The sequence below is a fragment of the Crassostrea angulata genome, chromosome 8 (genome assembly GCF_025612915.1).
Source record: "Crassostrea angulata isolate pt1a10 chromosome 8, ASM2561291v2, whole genome shotgun sequence".
NCBI classification, from domain to species: domain Eukaryota; kingdom Metazoa; phylum Mollusca; class Bivalvia; order Ostreida; family Ostreidae; genus Magallana; species Magallana angulata.
Window position 1 is genome coordinate 7,635,640 of NC_069118.1, and position 18,294 is coordinate 7,653,933.

An 18,294-nucleotide genomic window follows, 5' to 3' on the forward strand; every position below is an offset into this window, starting at 1 on the left:
AGTATCTTTTCTTATTATTTCGCTTCTGCATTTGTTTTTGTTTTTCTAAAGTTTTGGTTTGCATAATAATTATATAGGCGTGCTATTGGTAACCTTTTCACTCAATAATATCCTTGGTGGAACTAAAAAGAGGAAAACCAATATTTAAATGACATCGTTTTGTTAGTTAAATTATCTAAGAAAACATGAACCAAAGATTACGGGTAGCAGAAGAAACAAGTATTAGGAGCATGTCTACGATTTGAGCTGCAACGTTAATGTTTTTATCGCTTTACTAGGGTACTTCTTATTCTTCCAAAATTTGAATGTCAGATATTAAGTTAAAAGTGAGATACAGAGCTCACAATTCTTTCTTATGTGCACAAATACCAGAGGCTTTTGTTTACATTTTTTAAGTTTACTAGTAAATCGGATTATATCTATTTGCTAGTTTACTATGAACACAAAAAAAACTCCACTGTTTTTAGTGTTTGTAACATTCAAATTTATTTTAAACGTGGAATTTAATTCATCATTCCGAAACGACATTTATGTATATAACAAAAAATACTAAGCTGTATCTTGCTTAAAACTCGACGACTGACACTCATATTTGAGTTGACGATTTGAAATGCGTTAATAAAACCTTGTACAAATTGAAATGAAAATTTTATTTCAGCCTAATTCGTGACCTTGTCCCTATAAGTATAATATTTCTAGTTTTATAGGTAATGTGACATAATATAACGCATACATTTCACCTAATTTATTCACTGCATACAGTACATAGTTTTTGTTTTGCATTATCACATTCTTAGCTCCTTTCCAATGTGTTTCATGATCATGATTTTTGGATTATCCGTGTTAGCTGGAAATCAGAAATCCTGATAAGGTTGTTTTTCCTCGTAATTCAATTCTCTTGCTACCTCCATCGTATGAATCTTTAGCCCATACTTTTGACCCCTTTTCTATGTGTTGTACAGAGAATGAACTACCATTAGACGGAACACCAGATTGAGGAAAACAAGCAGCATGTCCTATGAGACTTCCGTCCCTCACCAAATTAACAATTTTCGTGCCTATGTCAACACATTCAATACCCAAATAGAAGCCATAGAGGCCGGTTCGGTCTGCTGTAAAGACGCTTGTATTTGGGTCAAAGAGAGACCCGATATTACTGTAGACGTGTGGAAGTATGATGGTGCCGGGGGCGTCAAAGGATCCATCAACGTATGCTGTAAATCCGGGTTGTTCTTGATGGACATGTACTATAAAATAAATAAAGGTGCCATTGACTGCATATTGTTTTAAGAAAGTTACAGTCTAGTTTTGATTTGTTTATTTCATAAGACTCAATTATTAACTCAATACTAGTATATAGCACTAAGGTTCAGGTTTGAGGCAATAAAATTAAAATATCAGAAACATTATCAAATACATCAGAAGTGTTGTAAGACCAAGAAACTGTTGACTAGAAGAACTAGATACATGTATATAAATACAAAACAAAAGAAGCCTCCAAGCCATGATAATGCTCAAACTAGAAACATATCAAAAAATAATATCAATTTACAGGCATACAAAAGTGGTGTATAAAAAAGACCTTCAACCTGAAAGGTCAAGGCACCACTCAAATAACATTGTTTCGACCTTTCGGATACATGTACCAAAAATATGTGTAAGCTAGAAAGACAAACACTTGACCAAGGCGCACGTCCATTTTAAGTGAATTTTAAAAAAACAAAGCAGAATTGGCAGTGCAAAGTGCTCAAAGTATCCGTATATCATAACTGGACAAATTGCTTCAATCTGGTTACATTAAGGTCTAAAATGGAATTGGTCATTTGCAAAATAAATACAATCAATTCTCCTAAGGGACAAAGAAGAAAATATTAACACTGCCGGATGACTATGTCATATTTCTTTGAATGTTAGGTTGTATAGGACACCTTTATCTATGTGTGACCTACTTCCTATCTAGTTTTTCATCTTTAACATTTATCCACATTGATATCGACAAGTGTCCCATACCACTGTAACGTGTTTTCACTCATAAAAAGATTCGTTTATCTTTTGCTTCATCAAAAACAAAATAAGTGTATACAGTAGTAAACATTTCCTAAAATACAGTGTACCGTATAAATCATGGAGTTAATTTAGTTTTCTGTAATTTCTGTTCTAGAATTTTTTTTCATTTATTTTGTTTGTCAAAAAAAAAAAAGAAGAAGAAATGTTTATAAATAAAATTAAAGGGACTTGGACACGATTTTAGATATTTATATATATATATATATATATATATATATATATATATATATATATATATATATATATATATATATACTTGCACATTTTGAATGATTGACCAAATTTGAATGTAAGAAATCAAGTTATAAGAGAGATACAGAGGTAAGAATTCATTGTTTTTTGTATACAAAGCACTAGTCTAATATTTGTTTACAAATAATGTAAAATATGAAATTGCCATTTCTTTGACAAAAATGACTCGTGGAAAACAAGATTAACTTATTCAATGTGTTTATGAATAATATTATCAACAGAAGAAAGCATTATTAGATTGAAACGTATACCAATCAAACACATATGGAAACAATAACAAGGCTCGGGCTTTGTTTACAAAAGAAAGGATTTCAAACTCTGTATCTTGCTTATAACTCAATATTTACTTTCAAATTTTGACAAAGCATTACAGATACCCATATTAATCATTCTAAACATTAAAAATGAAAAAAATGAAATTCAAATTTGAGCTCAAATCGTGTGTAAGTCCCTTTAAATTCCCATAAATACCAAATAAATCATGGAGATCATTCTGGGTATGTGACAGATTCCTTGAGAAACTTCCCTGGGCGGCCAGAATGTTGGAGATGTGTCCTTTAATATTGTGGATATCGTTCTTTATTGGCAAAATTGAAAGATCTAAAAGAGAGCATAATTGATTTTGAAAAGGGTGTATAACAAGATGGTAAAGAATGTTGATTAATGGATCCTATAAACTTATCACAAGAATTTTACATTTCAAACGTGATTAATTATCATTTAAATAACTTAGACCAAAAATGAGATAATTTGTAAATCAATATACTCAATAGTTAAATAAAATTAACTTTTTATGTTTTTGCTTTGTGCTTTTTTAATGCATGTATCAGTTTGAAAACTAAAAGACAGCATATGTTAGTCGATCGATTATCCACAGTAACTACATAATCGTTACTTACTTTTCATATCTTCAACGTTTGTCTTTAATTGTTCATGATCAGTGGTCAGATTCTGTAACGAGTCGTTTAATTGTGAACTAAAAGCGTTGTAGAGCTCCTCCTTTGTTTGGAGAGACAATACTGAGGCAATTTGTTGATGGAGAATCTGCTGTAAAGATTCCAGTTTCTTCTCTTGTGTCGATAATTTCGTCTCTAACTGGATGTTTTTTGCAATGTAGGTCTGTTTCTCTGTTTCAAGTGCATTGACCTTAGTTTGGACGTCGTTAACACGTTTGTCCAGTTCCACGACGAGTTGTGCAAGAGTCTGGGGAGAACAGCGCCATCTGGTGAGCTAGTTGTACCAGTAAGAACGTTACCATTCAGTAGTCCAGCAATAGCTTGGACAAAAAACGCAGTTACTAAAACCACAGAAAATATCATCTTGAGTTGAGAACGTGGCCTGTTGACTTGTGGTCCTTGCTCCTGACTCTTAATCTATGTAAAACCCAAGTTTATCAGTTTGACACAGACGATAGGGTATCCAAGCAAAGGAGTTATGAAACGGCGAATATGAAAATTGATTCTAACTTATGTTGATTTTTATTTACACATCCAAACACTTCACGTTTACCATTCTGACTCTTAAAATTTTTTCAAGAGAATATTGTGTTGTGGTCATCTCTAGGTTTGGAGATGCAGACCCGAACTCTTTGCGGTTTTTTCTGTGTCAGCTACTTGTGATAAATATGTACCACTGTGACCAAAGGGTGAAGTTATCATCTCTAGTTTTTACGATTTAGGCCTTTCGATCGAAAGGTAGAATTTTTGTATGATTCAGAGCCCGATTTGTTAAATCCTCATTTGATAAATAGAGTATTCTTCATTTGTACAGCCTCGAATCTCAAATTCTAAGGGTTTCAATATCACCATTTTTCTTAATTGTTTACCACTCTCACTCTTCAAGTAAATCCACCCTCCTGTGACGTCATACATTTTACATAAACAATGAATTCATTAAAATTCTTGCAAGTAGATTTGTAATTTCTATGTTATCATAGGTGCACATCAAAAACTCAAATCATTGTTTACTTGGAGATATCTAATAAGCGTTTTTCATCCTTATATTGGACATAATTCAATAATTACAAAGGGAAATAACTCTTTTCTACTTTTCTCTAAGCGATATATCTAAATGCTATAATTTTTCTAATGTAAACAATTTTTTTCTTTTTTTAAAATTAATTTTAGTTTTCTGGCATAGTAAGCAATAAAATTTAAATAGACAAACAAGTATCCATCCACTTATATATAATTTTTAAACAAAAAAAGTGTGATTTTTAGATGATAATTTCAATCTTTGGTTTTTATTACCTTACATCGTAAATAGTATGGATACATATATATTTTATTTATTTATTGATGAAATTCAAGTCCAATAAGTTAAAAAAAAGTTTAGTTTTTAACTTTGAACCCATAATTTTATAGATATGGAGTTACCTTAAGATTTCAGTCCCCAAGGTATTTAATGTTTCCGATCCGAGTATTTTTTTTTCAGTTTGGCCCAGAAACTTCCAAGAAAAAGGAGGTAAATATATCATCATTTTTCACAGTGGTAGAGTTTGCCACTTTACTCTGTCTCACGATATCTATGCAGACATTTTTTAAAAGTATTTGATATTCAGAAATACCTCAAAGTCTAACGATGTTTACTCAATAGAATTAATTTTTTCCCTGTAAAACGACCTCTAGATAATCTGATTTCAATAAACAGCTCAAAATAATACGTATACCTGGATCTTACATTGCAAATTACAAAATTGTACCCCCGATGATTATGTTTTAAACTATGCCTGAGTACTATCGAATGGAAAAAAGATGTCATCATAACCCCATTATAATTCTCCGTTAGAAATTTGTTTTTATTCCTGTGAATTTTTCCGGTTAAAATCAGATGACGTGTCAATAAGAAATTGTAAATTTTTTCCATGTTATCATTTTATATTGATCTTTATTGATGAGTATGTCTGAAATCTTTAGGAAGTTACGGAATAGTACGTACACGTATGATAGTTTGAACCATCTCTACAATGCAATGTAAAGTTTTTACAGTATAATATACTTCATGCTCATATCTATAAATTGATGGATATTGAAATAAGAGAACTTTCAGAGAAATATGCGGCCATTTTGTACACTGGATAATCACAATGTAAACATTTATTGAATTGGCTTGTTTTTGCCAAAATTTGCCCAAAACTATGATAAAATTCCATAAATATTAGGCCTCCTTTCATCGTATTTAAATCTTGAATTTAAGTCTGGCTCTGCGCCGTTCTAAATGATTAAAAAGGCGATGAAATCAGCCTCTTTTGTTCTCATTTCTCTGCATTTACTTTTGTTTTGCCTCGGAATAGAATGTCTCGACGTTATTTGATGATTCGCGTCGCGTGATTGCCTTATAAATTTCTTTACACGGCGAGCGTCAAAATTTATACGGTCACATGGCGGACGTAACATTATTTGAGTTAATGTTTTTCAAAAACGATCAACCATATATTTAATTTTTAAGCCCCAAAATATTTAGAGTGACTCCCCTTTGTCCGTGACTTAATAAAACATTCCTATATACAATGGCATCCAGGTTTGCACAGACGACTAACGAGAAAGGTACAGAATTAGAGAATAAGCCTATGAATTGAATTCTTAGATATGATCTTTTAGATTTTGTTGTTTACATATCAAACTTTAGGTCCTCTACAAAACAAAACACTTATTAGGTTTTTATGGACTTTACCGACCCCAAAATTTCTGTACACAGTCAGTAACAAACCTTTCGCCTCGCCTTCTATGGACTTTACCGACCCCACAAATTTCTGAAGTAATATTGTTTTTCTAGAAGTTTGCACTTTAATATAAGCGCACAACTCATGGACCTTTCCACATCAGGATATCCTTGCATTGTTTGGATGAATGAAAATGAGGAGAAAACATCGCTTAATACTGTTTGATGATATAGGTGTTCTTATCCATTGTGCATCCGAAATGATATATTTTAGAAAAATTGCTGGAAACAATTCAACAAACATTCATATAATATGCTCTAGACCAATATATTTTGTTGATATTCAAAAGTTATGTCGTAGGCAACTGCTATATATAACTTGTGTCTGTTCGATATCTGTCATAGTATAACACATACGATATTTATCCACTATATATATATATACATTCAATCAAACTTTTGTTTTAAAATAACACATTTTTGGTCCCTTTAAGTTATGTAACATAAACATGTATATTGATTTCAATCTGTTAGCTTGAAATAAGAAATCCGGATAAGGTAGTTTTTCCTCTTAGTTCAATGTCACCTGAATCGTATGCGTTTTTAGCCCACACTTTTGACCCTTTCTCTATGTGGTGGACAGAGAATGTACTACCATAAGATGCAACACCTGCTTGGGGAAAACAAACAGCGTGTCCTATGAGACTTCCGTCCCTCACCAAATCAACAATTTTCGTGCCTGTGTCACTGCATTCAATACCCAAATAGAAGCCATAGAGCCCGCTTCTGTCTGCAGTGAAGACGCCTGTATTTGGGTCATAGAGGGATCCGGTATTGCTGTAGACGTGTGGAAGTATGACGGTACCGGTAGCGTCAAAGGAGCCATCAACGTATGCTGTAAATCCGGGCTTTTCTTGGTGGACATGTGCTATAAAATAAATACAAGTGCAAATGTATCTGGTCCGAAAATTAGTTGAATGTCAATTTAGATTTGGCAATTATATCTGTATATTTATTTCTTAAATAGTTGGTCTTGAGAAACGGGTGTTACGGAATAAAAGCTAATGCTTATTCCAACTGGAAAAGTTTGCGTATTGAACATGGGAACAATTTACTCTCTTCTCCTTCTACAACTGAATTTCTATAAATCAAGAGTATTTTGGTGTATATCGCAATTTTATGTCGTAGCCTCGTAAAATTTCCATTTACTATAAACTATTTTAAATGAGTAATAAAATATTTATCTTAAAATATTTATCTAACTCCTCCTATCTGCATGCAAAAGGTATTTGGAAGTTCTTTTTATTCTATTATAGGATTACCTTTGAAGTCCCGTTAATATAAAGCATATATTTAAAAATATTACTTGGACAAAGCATTGATTAGTTTAATAGCTTAAACGAGTAGCAAAATAAGCTTGTTATCAAATCATTTGACCTTGTTTATGCTTTTCACTAGGTACAGTAAAACACTTGATCAGTTCTTATATCCATTGACTCTGAATTAAAAATAAGATAGAATTGCATGCACGGCGTTCAAGGAATGTGCATATTCATACGCGGACAATCTTCTTTAAACTATATGGATCTATTTTCGATTTTGACTGTAGCAAATTGAATAACATTCGTTCTCTCCGGGTTTTCTCCACAATTTCTAGATCTGGAAAAATTTGTAATAAAATTCCAATATCTTATATGAAAATCAAGCATGCATTTGACTTGAAAATGACGGGAAAAAATGCTCTGGGGAAATTAAAAAAAAAAAACGAACTCGGGACCTGCAGGTAAGTAGACCGAAGATATATATACCTAGATAGACAACCAATTTTGGTGACTTTTTTTAATGGCTTATTGACACAAACTTTTATTCATTTAACTAAAATTCCAAAAATTAATGCTATAAAATTTAAACATTTTTCTTATACTGTGTATATGTACAGAACTCTTCTTCTCCAGGAGAGTTATTTGGTACAAAAAAATGGGGATGCATATCCAGCCTTCTTTTAGATTTTGAGTTTTGAATGTTTTATTTAAATTGCAATATTATTCTGAAATTTCGATTTTTCCCAAAAGTTTCTTTTCTCAAATCAATTTTAAATTGTGCATTAGTTTAAATAAATGACATTTCAAAAAGTATTTTTTTTATATCTTTTAAGGAAGTATTTTAGAAATTTTCCAAAAAGTGTTGATGACTTTTATTGGACTATCGTCTGATGAAAGACCTCATGCAGTTTACATGTATATCAAGTTAGTTTCCAGTTACAGGGAAATGTCGTTTCTCTTTTTAAACAAAATATGCTTATTTTTGAAATTGAATATATAATACAAATAAAAACAAATAAATCGTGGAGTAAGTACAACGTTCTGTTGTTTTATTAATAAAAAAAATTATTATTTATCTTTGTCTAAAAGCATGAGAATTTTTTTTAATTGAAGTACAATTCCTGCCATACCGTGTAAATCACGGAGATCAATCTGGATATGCGACACATTTCCTGAGAGACTTCTATGGGCGGTCAGAATGTCGTTGATGTGTCCTTGGATATTGTTGATATCGTTCTTCATTGGCAGAATAGTAAGGTCTAAAAAAAGTAATGTATTTACACTGTACGAACTTTCTTAATTCCTCACAGGTAATTCAAAATACCGATAATTTTTAATACAAGAAAATAATTGACGCAAGCGACCGCAACCCGTTTGTTTTTCTAGACTAAAAAGAAAAAAATTAAGAAAGAAATCTTTGAATATGAAATTATAAAAAAATATATATAATTTTCCACTACATCGAATATCCACTCACAAATTCGATGTAAAGAACCATAAAACTCTCTCTCTCTCTCTCTCTCTCTCTCTCTCTCTCTGGGCTAAAATTTGGTGCGAAAACCCAATGTCTGGTTGAAGTAGACACTCAAATTTTATTTCAGCAGAAACACGGCAGGTATTTTTTAGTGTCTTTACGATCTCTGATCCTCAGCAATGTTCGATAACTCTAAATTATCCGGAATTTTTATTCGTATCTTAAAGTCTTGAAGTATTATAATTATACGCATAGCCTTTGGCTCCACGGAGACCGGTACAGTACAAGTGTTTTTTTTTTTTTTTTTTTTTTTTTTTTTTTTTTTTTTATAATTTGATCACAACTTGCCACGTTATTTATACCATTATATTCGGGGCTAAAATTGCAAAAAACTTTGTAAAAAGCGTGGAAACCTTAAATTTTTATTTTATTTTATTTCATTTCAAAGTTTGAAGGATAAATGACATTTTTATGAAGAAAAAAAATCTTTGAGGCTAAGGATCAGAGAGACTTTCAATAGCTTGTGTATCGATTGACTAATGCAAACAAATATATAGTAAATAATTGTTACATATACGTACTTTTTACAACGTCCAAGTTTGATTTCAGTTTTTCATGGCCATCAGTCAGATTCTGTAACGCGTCGTTTAATTGAAAACTAAAAGTTCTACAGACTTCAACCTCTGTTTGAAGAGTCATCACTGATGCATTTTGCTGTTGGAGCATCCGCTGTAGAGACTCCTGTTTCAGCCGCTGTGTCAATACTTCTGTCTCTAACTGAGAGTTTTTTACAATGTAGTCATGTTTCTCTGTTTCAAGGGCATTGACCTTAGTTTGGAGGTCGTTGACACGTTTGTCCAGTTCCACGACGAGTTGTGCAAGAGTCTGGTGGAAAACAGCGCCATCTGGTGATCTAGTTGTATCAGTATGAACGTTACCATTCAGTAGTCCAGAAATTGCTTGGACAAAAACGGCCGTTACTAAAACCACAGAAAATATCATCTTGAGTTGAGAACGTGGCCTGTTGACTTGGTTGACTTAACCTATACCCGTATTATCGAGGTGTATCTTATTTAACACAAATAATGGGGTATCATAGCTAGAAAGTTATGCTAGAACGTAAAAAAAGATAATACAAAAGAGTATTGACATTTTTTTCACATTTCAATACTTCAGCAACAAGTGTGTAGTAATGTTTCATATAAGCATTTATATATCGTCGTTAGTTTTGACAAACAAAAAAACTGCCTCTCGCAAACACATAATTCACGTATTAATTATGACTGTTTAAATTTATTGTGTAACGTTACAAAACATTAATCAAGACAGATTGACATTCCATTGAAAAACGCGTTTGTTTAAATAAGTATAAAAATTCACGAGTAGACTGATAGTTTAAACATTTCTAGGACTGCAGAGTAAAGTGCATTAATGTCAAGTCTTTTGGTATACTCGTATAGATCTGTTAACGTTATATCTGGATACTGTCAAGTTGATTGATATGAAAGTTAAGGCGGATAATCTTTACTGGCCATGCAAGTGTTTCTTTCAGTGGTTTAGATAAGCAGAGGTATTCGTAGCAATCTGATGAAGATGATTCAGCAATTAAATTCGATGTATGTTGGACGTGAAAATTGTCACCAACTCACTCGTGTAATTCTATATTAAACCATTTGCCGAATATGATCTGAATGCCGATGTCCTTGAAAAAACATTGTACTCTATTTGTCTTTGCCAAGACTGTAGCCAAACTAATTCTTTTTCCGCATGATATCAAGTATACCAATACTCTAACTAGTCAACATTGTAGCTCCATCGTTTTGTTCACGCAAAGCAAGCGTCATTCCATTCAACAATTATAGAAGGAATCCGGATAAAGACATTCTGTATATATTTATAGATTAAGTAGAACAAAAGATGTTTATATGGTCTTTAGGAGTGTCTTTAAATCTGCAATACGTGATTTCTTTAACGTGAATGCTTATTTTAAGATTTTAATGAACAAAAATGAAAATTGGTGTATCTGATTTTTTATATCATACATGCATTTTGACACTTTTAAAATGCTTAAAATTTGAATAAAGTTCTTATTTGTTAATCACAGTAAAATAGCTACTGCAAATTTTATAATCATAGTACTGAAGTACCGATAGCCGGGCTTTTTAAATGTGTCCTTTTACATGCATATTGTATAGTAAAGAGATTGTTTGTACATAGACTCGATTGTTTGTACTCGATTGTTTGTACATAGACTCGAGTGTTTGTACATAGACTCGAGTGTTTGTACATAGACTCGAGTGTTTGTACTCGATTGTTTGTACATAGACTCGTTTGTTTGTACATAGACTTGATTGTTTGTACATAGACTTGATTGTTTGTACATAGGTAAATCACTGCTCTGTGCATCACCAAGTCCTCTCAGTGTGAAAAGATCTAGTATACCAAAATTAAATGTTATGGTGATCAGAAAGTAAGGCGATATCCGGAACCAAGAAAAGAAAGATCGATCTCAAGTTGATATACCCGAGAAATAATCAAAGTGCTGAAGTTCAGAGAGCGGACTATTTCGATGCATTCACACTGACCCTTCTCTCTCTCTCTCTCTCTCTCTCTCTCGCTCTCTCTCTCTCTCTCTCTATCTCTCTCTCTCTCTCTCTCTCTCTCTCTCTCTCTCTCTCTCTCTCTCTCTCTCTCTCTCTCTCTCCAAAGTCTAATATCGGCATGGTGTCAAAGAGCGATGAAATTTTTAAGCCCCTAATTACAAAAATATGACTGTCTGTCTAGTAGAAAAAAAATCAACGTATATCGGATTTCCTATTTACAAAAATATGGCTGTCTAGCTGTCTAGTAGAAAAAAAAAATCAACGTATATTGGATTTTGAAACAAATTCATGTGCAATTGAATACCAAATAAATGCTTTGTAAAGAAGTATGTGGAATTTCATTCCATTGTGTATGTGCCCCAAATGCATGATCTCGTTCATAAATCGCACGGCAATTAATTTAAAAAACAGTCTTCGCTGTTATTTGCCAAAATAAAAACTCAAAAGATGTGACAAAACATGGATCTATTAGTAACATCATTGTTTTGGTATAGCGAAAGCTTTTACTTTTCTTTTTCCTTTTTTTTTTTGTTTGTTTGTTTGTTTTTTTTTTGTTTACTTTTAAAGTAACGCTTTTTAGCTCACCTGAGCTGAAAGCTCAAGTGAGCTATTCTGATCACATTTTGTCCGTCGTCCGTCTGTCCGTCCGTCTGTCCGTCTGTCCGTCTGTCCGTCTGTAAACTTTTTACATTTTGAACTTCTTCTCTAAAACCGCTTATCCAATTTCAACCAAATTTGGCACAAAGCATCCTTATGAGAGGGCGAATATAAATTGCAGAAATAAAAGTTTGATCTGTATTCAAAGCGGAGAAAACCTTGAAACTGTAGAAAAAGGGGGGTGCATTTTTAAAAATCTTCTTCTCAAGAACTACCGAGGCAAATTCAACCTAGTTTAGCATAAATTATCCTTATGGGAAGGAAAATATAAATTGCAAAAATTAAGTGGTAATTCTGTTTCAAATCTGAGTTATTACGAAAATAATAATAAAGGAAAGGCGTGTTTCTATCAGTTTAATAGCTTCGGGTTCGGCATACGGTAAAATGATTCCATACTTCTAAAACGAGGTTCTTTGTTTATGAATTTGCTTGTTGTGCAACAGTTCGCGTACGAAGGGAAATTTTGAAACATACAAAATATATTGGTGCCGATTTTGTGAAGTAAATTGAGGCTAAATATTTCAATGCGTTGATAGTTTTCACACATGACGATGGTGTTAGCTTGTTCTGATTTTCGTTTCGTTCTCATTATGCTTTGTAACCTGGAAACTATCGTCTGTATTTCGTGATTTTTACGTATCAAATCTTCGGTAAATCAAACAGTTAACTGTTTACCTGCGCAAATTAAGCAAAATCGGATGTAGGGGTACTGAAATACAATTCATTCTATCGGTAATTCGGCATTATCTTTTGCGTAATGGTACATGTAGATTAATGCAATAGGTTTTGTTGAGATGCTCGGCATTTTCTCGAGTTTATTCAGTTTAAATAGAGTTTGATATCGCTGACGGAAATATGTAGGTATATACATGTATATATATGATTCATTTCGAAAAAATAAATTGTGTTCTTTATTTGTTATACACATAGTGCATGTTTCTTGTGTTTAATTGTTTACAATTTCTATTTACTAACCATATTTGAGTGTTAAGCTTCGAATTATAAGCAAGATACAGAGATTTGCCCACAATTCTATGTTTGTACACAGATCTTAAAAACTAAAGCTTAAAAAATTAAAAAATTTGTCAATATTTATTAAGAAAATTTTCAAAGCCTGTTCTTCCAGAAACCAACTTTAACAACTTATTGTATTGTAACCTTAACCGTTTTAGCTCACCTGAGGGTGGGGCCACAATGGGGGGTCGAAGTTTAACAAATGAATATATAGAGTAAATCTTTAAAAATCTTCTCCTCAGAAACTAATCAGCCAGGAAAGCTGAAACTTGTGTGAAAGCATCATCAGGTAATGTAGATAAAAATTTGTGAAAATCATGATCTCCGGAGGTTATAACACTACCACGCGTATCTTACGTAAGTAGTGCACACGTTAAGTAAAAGTCTTAAGTGATCGTATAGTGGTTTTATTCGGCAAAAAGCAAACTAAATACACAGTCCCAATTCGGGGAAGTCAGAGAGAGATGTTGAGAGTTCGAAAGAGCGTCGGAATTAACCTAACTTGCGAGAAGTTGGTAGTTTTATACTATTTGGGGAAAACAACTATCAAAGTAATACAAGTGTTCATTGGGTGTTGAAAAGCCCATTAAGAGGGCGCCACCACCTTGTTACTATGATGCTCCAAGATGGCGTCAAGCTGGTCAGTCAAGAACCCGCCCCTAATCAGTGTACTTAGGGTCAACCAAGGTCGCGACAGATATTTACTAGGGGGTGGGTCACTGTATCGTGACCAATTACTGTCATCTACATGAACCGATCAAACGACTAATTGACTTCAATTAGCAGATTGATGTATGTAATTGTTTGGTTTACATCAAACTTTACCCCCTCAGGATATTTGTGTACTAATCGGGAACATAATGTCCAAATTGGAGACATACTGACCAGCAAGGATTTAATTACGGTCATTAAAGGATCCTCACCTCAAAACAATATACCCCATAAATATGTAAACATGGTAGCTATTGGCTCTCTCTCTCTCTGACCTTCCTTTAAAGCAATAAAGTCTTTGATGGACACAGAATTATCGTGATTCAATTTACATGGAATATACATTAAATAAAGGTATTTACTTTACGAAAGCATTCTATACTGATTCTGAAATAAAATGATAAGTCAATTCACAATAGTTCAAAGAATAATATGTAACGTCCAATCAGTATAGTCAAAGTTATAGGATACGTAAAATATAAAGTCCAATCACCAGTGTTCGATTATATAATAATAGGTAAATATAAAGTCCAATCACCAGTGTTCGATTATATAATTACATGTAACAAGGGCTATTTTGTTACACACCTCCACCACATCGGGAAAAAGTTGCTCAATACACTGCAACTTTTTAAGCACAGTCTCGATACACAAAAGAGTCTCTATACACAAAACAGTCTCTTTACACAGAAAAGTCTGTATAGAGTAAAGCGTCCGGTACTATCGGAGAATTCATCGAATAGCGTATGACACTTCCGGAATCATCGGAAACGAAACAGGTCTCGTGTAGGTTCGTCGTAGTCGGTGTCATCCGTAACATCGTCGAGTTGATACTAGAAAGTTGATACTTCTAGTATCATCGGTATTTCCTCGGCTCTGGTTGTGATTATACACAATATACACAAAAAGTAGAAGGTATTTTTCCTTCCGGCATCATCGGAATGTTTAACATATTCCATTACCCTCATCTGCGTCACTATACATGATTGTAGTTTGCTGTAACAAGTATTTAAAAGTTATTGGCTATGGGTAAGGTAGCACATACCCACGGAAAGTTCTTTAGGAAAGTCCAGGTCGTTGATACAAGTCCAGATCAGGTCAAATAAAAATAAGGCCGTTGATTTACATGAGACGTGCCCAATACATCCCATGTCCTGTAACCGGAGATGTCCTAATTTGCCTTAGTCAGTAATGGATGTCGGAGCTGACCCAATTAAAGATGAGGCCCGGCTTGTAATCAGTTCAAATCTTGGTAGGTTTGGATAGATAGGCCCGTGTTCAGCAGTCATCCTGAGCGTCTCTGGAGATTGTTGAGGTAGCAAGGTCGCAGTAGGTTCAGTCTCTGCAGGCGGCGCAGTGGATAGTGTAGGAATGTCGCCACCTTGGGTCTTGACCGCTGCATACGTCGGCAGTACAGACATCTTATATTCCCCACTATCCCCCTTTGCATTCCAGAGCCCAATTATTCTACTCTTGATTCGTTTACGATATTTAATACCAATTAAACATACGACAATGAGTAAGATACCCAAAATCCCTATAAAAGGAAAAGACCAATGGGGTAAGTAAAACTTTTCTTCAGGTGGAAAATACATGTACTTTAGCTCATTTTGCAAATCATCCGTTTCAATGTGTTTTATTTTGTTTAATTTAAAAGGATAAGTAGAATAGGTAAAGTTCGGTAAGGTTCGGTGAAAATTTTCCTAAATATTTTTGGTGTTGAGGGTGTGTACAATTGTAATATAAGGTGGTTTTCGGGGAATTTGACAGTTGTTTCTCGGCGAAAATATGGGAATAAGGTTATTTGACCGTGTACAGCTCGACATGACATCGGTAAACTTCAAACGTAGAATATCCGTCTAAGAGAGGGTTGTGAACAATGGGAAATAACTGCTGGGCTTAAACGTCCCATGGCCAACATATTTAATTTATAAAAAAAAAACAAAAACAAAACAAAACAAATATACTTTACTTACAGTGCTTCAATCATGTATCTAGCTATTCCCACGCATAAGTCAGTCATTATGACCTAAAGACGTAAATATCGTCCGGATTTTAAAATCCACGTGGTGAGGGTATATATGAGTTTACAAAAATTGATACAGTGCTTTCAAGAGACCCTTAGCCTTACTGTTCCTTAATTTGGGCCTCTTGACCTTGACCTCCTCAATTGACATGTCTGTGTCCGAATTTGACCTTATATAATTCCCCCTAAGCTGCTTGTCTGTCAGTGGTTCAACGTCACCATGCATAGTCTCATCGGTATCAATGTCGTCGGGTTCAAGTTTCAACTGATCACTAAGTTCATTTGGCCTATCAGCTAAACGTTCCTCCCTATGTTGTATTCGCCTCTGTAGTTCTGACAGTGGTATGTCATCCTCATCAGAGGAGTCCGTCTTTTCGTCTCGGAACTTGTCATTGAGAGCTTCTGGCCCTTCGTCTTCGATTGTGGAGTCCATATGATCCTTCGGACGAAAATTAGGACGAAAATTAGAAGAATCAAGGACTCCGATCTCGTACATCTTGTCGCTTACATCCGGTCCCGTCTCTGTGCAAATATCAGAGTTATCAGTCAGTAGTGAGTGATCTATCCAAGAGAGGAGGTCAGCACAAGAGTTTTCTGTACCCGCAATATATTCTACGGTACAGTCATACCCAGCCATACACATTGCCCACAGCTGGATTTTCTTGTTCTGCATGTGGGATTCCAAGACATACTTCAGTGGTTTTATTTTAACTTTACCCGTGGTTCGTAGCAGGGAAGATATGCACAAATCATCATCCAATGGTACGATAGTATCATTAATTTTCAGTGAGGCCAGTCTGCAATTCGTACCTTTTTCTACAGAGATGTGCACATCCTCCTCCAGGGGTACATACGCATTCTTAATTCGTAAAGATTTTAGGTCAAAATACAACCTAACACCATTACTAAGCAACCAATCACGCCCAAGGATAACATTTCTGGACATTGAGCGCGTTACATAAAAATCTTGTACAACACTATTTCCGCCAATAATAAAAGAAATTCTAGCCACCCCATCTATGTCTAATGGGGAACCATCCACACCCATTAAATTTAACCTTTTTCTTTGTAGTTCCGGTTTGGATTTTAGTGAATCGTAAATTTTCCGTTTGATAAGACTCACTTCTGCTCCAGTATCCACTAAAGCCCTAAGTTTCTGGTTCTGAACTTTAATTAAACAAGAATTTGGACTACCAGCAAAATTAATGAAAGCTGATTTTAACCTCTTGGCGGGTGATTGATTACTTAGTTCTCCTATTCTTACCTTTCCTCCTCCGCCGCCGGCCTCATTGCGACGGAGGGTTTTTAGTTTAAACGGTTTTTCGGGGTGGGACGTTTTCGAGCTTGGGGCTGTCTTGTTCTTTCGGGGCAATTTCGAGCTATGTGACCTTCTCTTTTACAATTAAAGCATGCATTCTCAAATTGTTCAGTTCTGGGCCTTCTTCTATACCGCATGTGACCTATTTCCATAGGCACAATAGTGCGTGGGGAAGGGAGGGGATTTTGAGGATTTAAAGTTGGGATAGGGTTAGGCGGATCAGGCGCGACAGGTCTGAGCCTGGGAAATACCACCTCTTCCGGATCTCGCGTCGGAACAAACTCTTTCCCTAACCGCATTTTAACCTCGGTATGAAAGTTCTGTATTGAAAGCGCGCTATCCGCGGCAGCTGTTAGCGTAGTCGGCTTTTGATGCATGATTTTGATTTTCATGTGATCGTCGGACATACCGTCAATGAACAATTGTACCAACTGGCGCTGCACCTCAGGAGGGTCAAGGCTGTCAAATGCGTCGAGGGCCAGTCGAGAGAGTCGAGTGCTGTACACTTGGACATTTTCGTCAGGTTTTTGTTTAATTTTGAACAGGGATGCATATGCGTGATGTTTGTCACTACATTCCCCAAATCTTAATATTAGTTGGTTTTTCAGGTGTCCCCATCCCCTTTCTACAGTTTGGTCATGCACGCGCTGTTCAATGTACAGGCCGATATAGTCACTTACATCCCCCCTACTATGTCTTAGAGCAAGACGGACTTTTTCATCATCTGTCAAATGGGGATTTAAGACCAAAGCTTTGTTTATTGCATTTATCCAAGCCCGGAATTCCGACGGCTTCCCCGAAAAAGGAGGTGTATCAATTATGATTTCTTGCTTTTTAATGGCAATTTTAATTTGTTTGAGTTTCTCATTCACTGTCGTACTAAGTTCAGTAAACCCTTGCTGTATCGTACCAGCAACAATATTTGTTGCTTGTTCTAAACCTTCAGTCATGTTTACCAGACAATAAATACCCAAAAGAATAATAGAATAAACTAGACACGATCTCGTTGCGAGCAACGAGGAGGTCTTCCGTTCGATTTTTAGAATGAAATATGACATCATCGACTTTTATTTTCGACATGTTATGGAAAAGGAGTAGAGTACTAATGCTTTATTGTATTGTTTTTGTATAAGTTCTCTTGCTTTTTTAACCTAATCTGGCTTTAATAACCTTTCACAAAATGGCTCTCA

At 34.6% G+C, this 18,294-nt stretch overlaps 2 protein-coding genes and 1 pseudogene across 2 annotated transcripts in view; 1 reads left to right on the top strand and 2 right to left on the bottom strand.

Annotated features, from left to right (window-relative positions):
- Positions 1-18,294, top strand: part of LOC128159060 (polyglutamine-binding protein 1-like) — a 161,150-nt gene that overhangs the window by 7,357 nt on the left and 135,499 nt on the right. The window lies entirely within an intron of this gene.
- On the bottom strand, positions 472-3,677 carry LOC128159057 (uncharacterized; annotated as a pseudogene).
- Positions 6,289-9,798, bottom strand: LOC128159059 (uncharacterized). Its single transcript, XM_052822100.1, has 3 exons — positions 9,357-9,798; positions 8,432-8,560; positions 6,289-6,907 (listed from the first exon to the last, which is right to left on the bottom strand). The coding sequence occupies exons 1-3, from the start codon at positions 9,775-9,777 to the stop codon at positions 6,510-6,512; spliced, it is 948 nt and encodes a 315-aa protein (XP_052678060.1). The 5' UTR covers positions 9,778-9,798; the 3' UTR covers positions 6,289-6,509.

What these genes read in the sequence shown, in the direction of transcription:
- LOC128159059 (XM_052822100.1), bottom strand. Translation starts at nt 9,777, where the DNA reads ATGATATTTTCTGTGGTTTTAGTAACGGCCGTTTTTGTCCAAGCAATT. An exon ending in AAACTTGGACGTTGTAAAAA is followed by an intron (nt 8,561 to 9,356) that starts GTACGTATATGT and finishes TACTTTTTTTAG; the next exon opens with ACCTTACTATTCTGCCAATG. An exon ending in TGATCTCCGTGATTTACACG is followed by an intron (nt 6,908 to 8,431) that starts GTATGGCAGGAA and finishes TTTATTTTATAG; the next exon opens with CACATGTCCACCAAGAAAAG.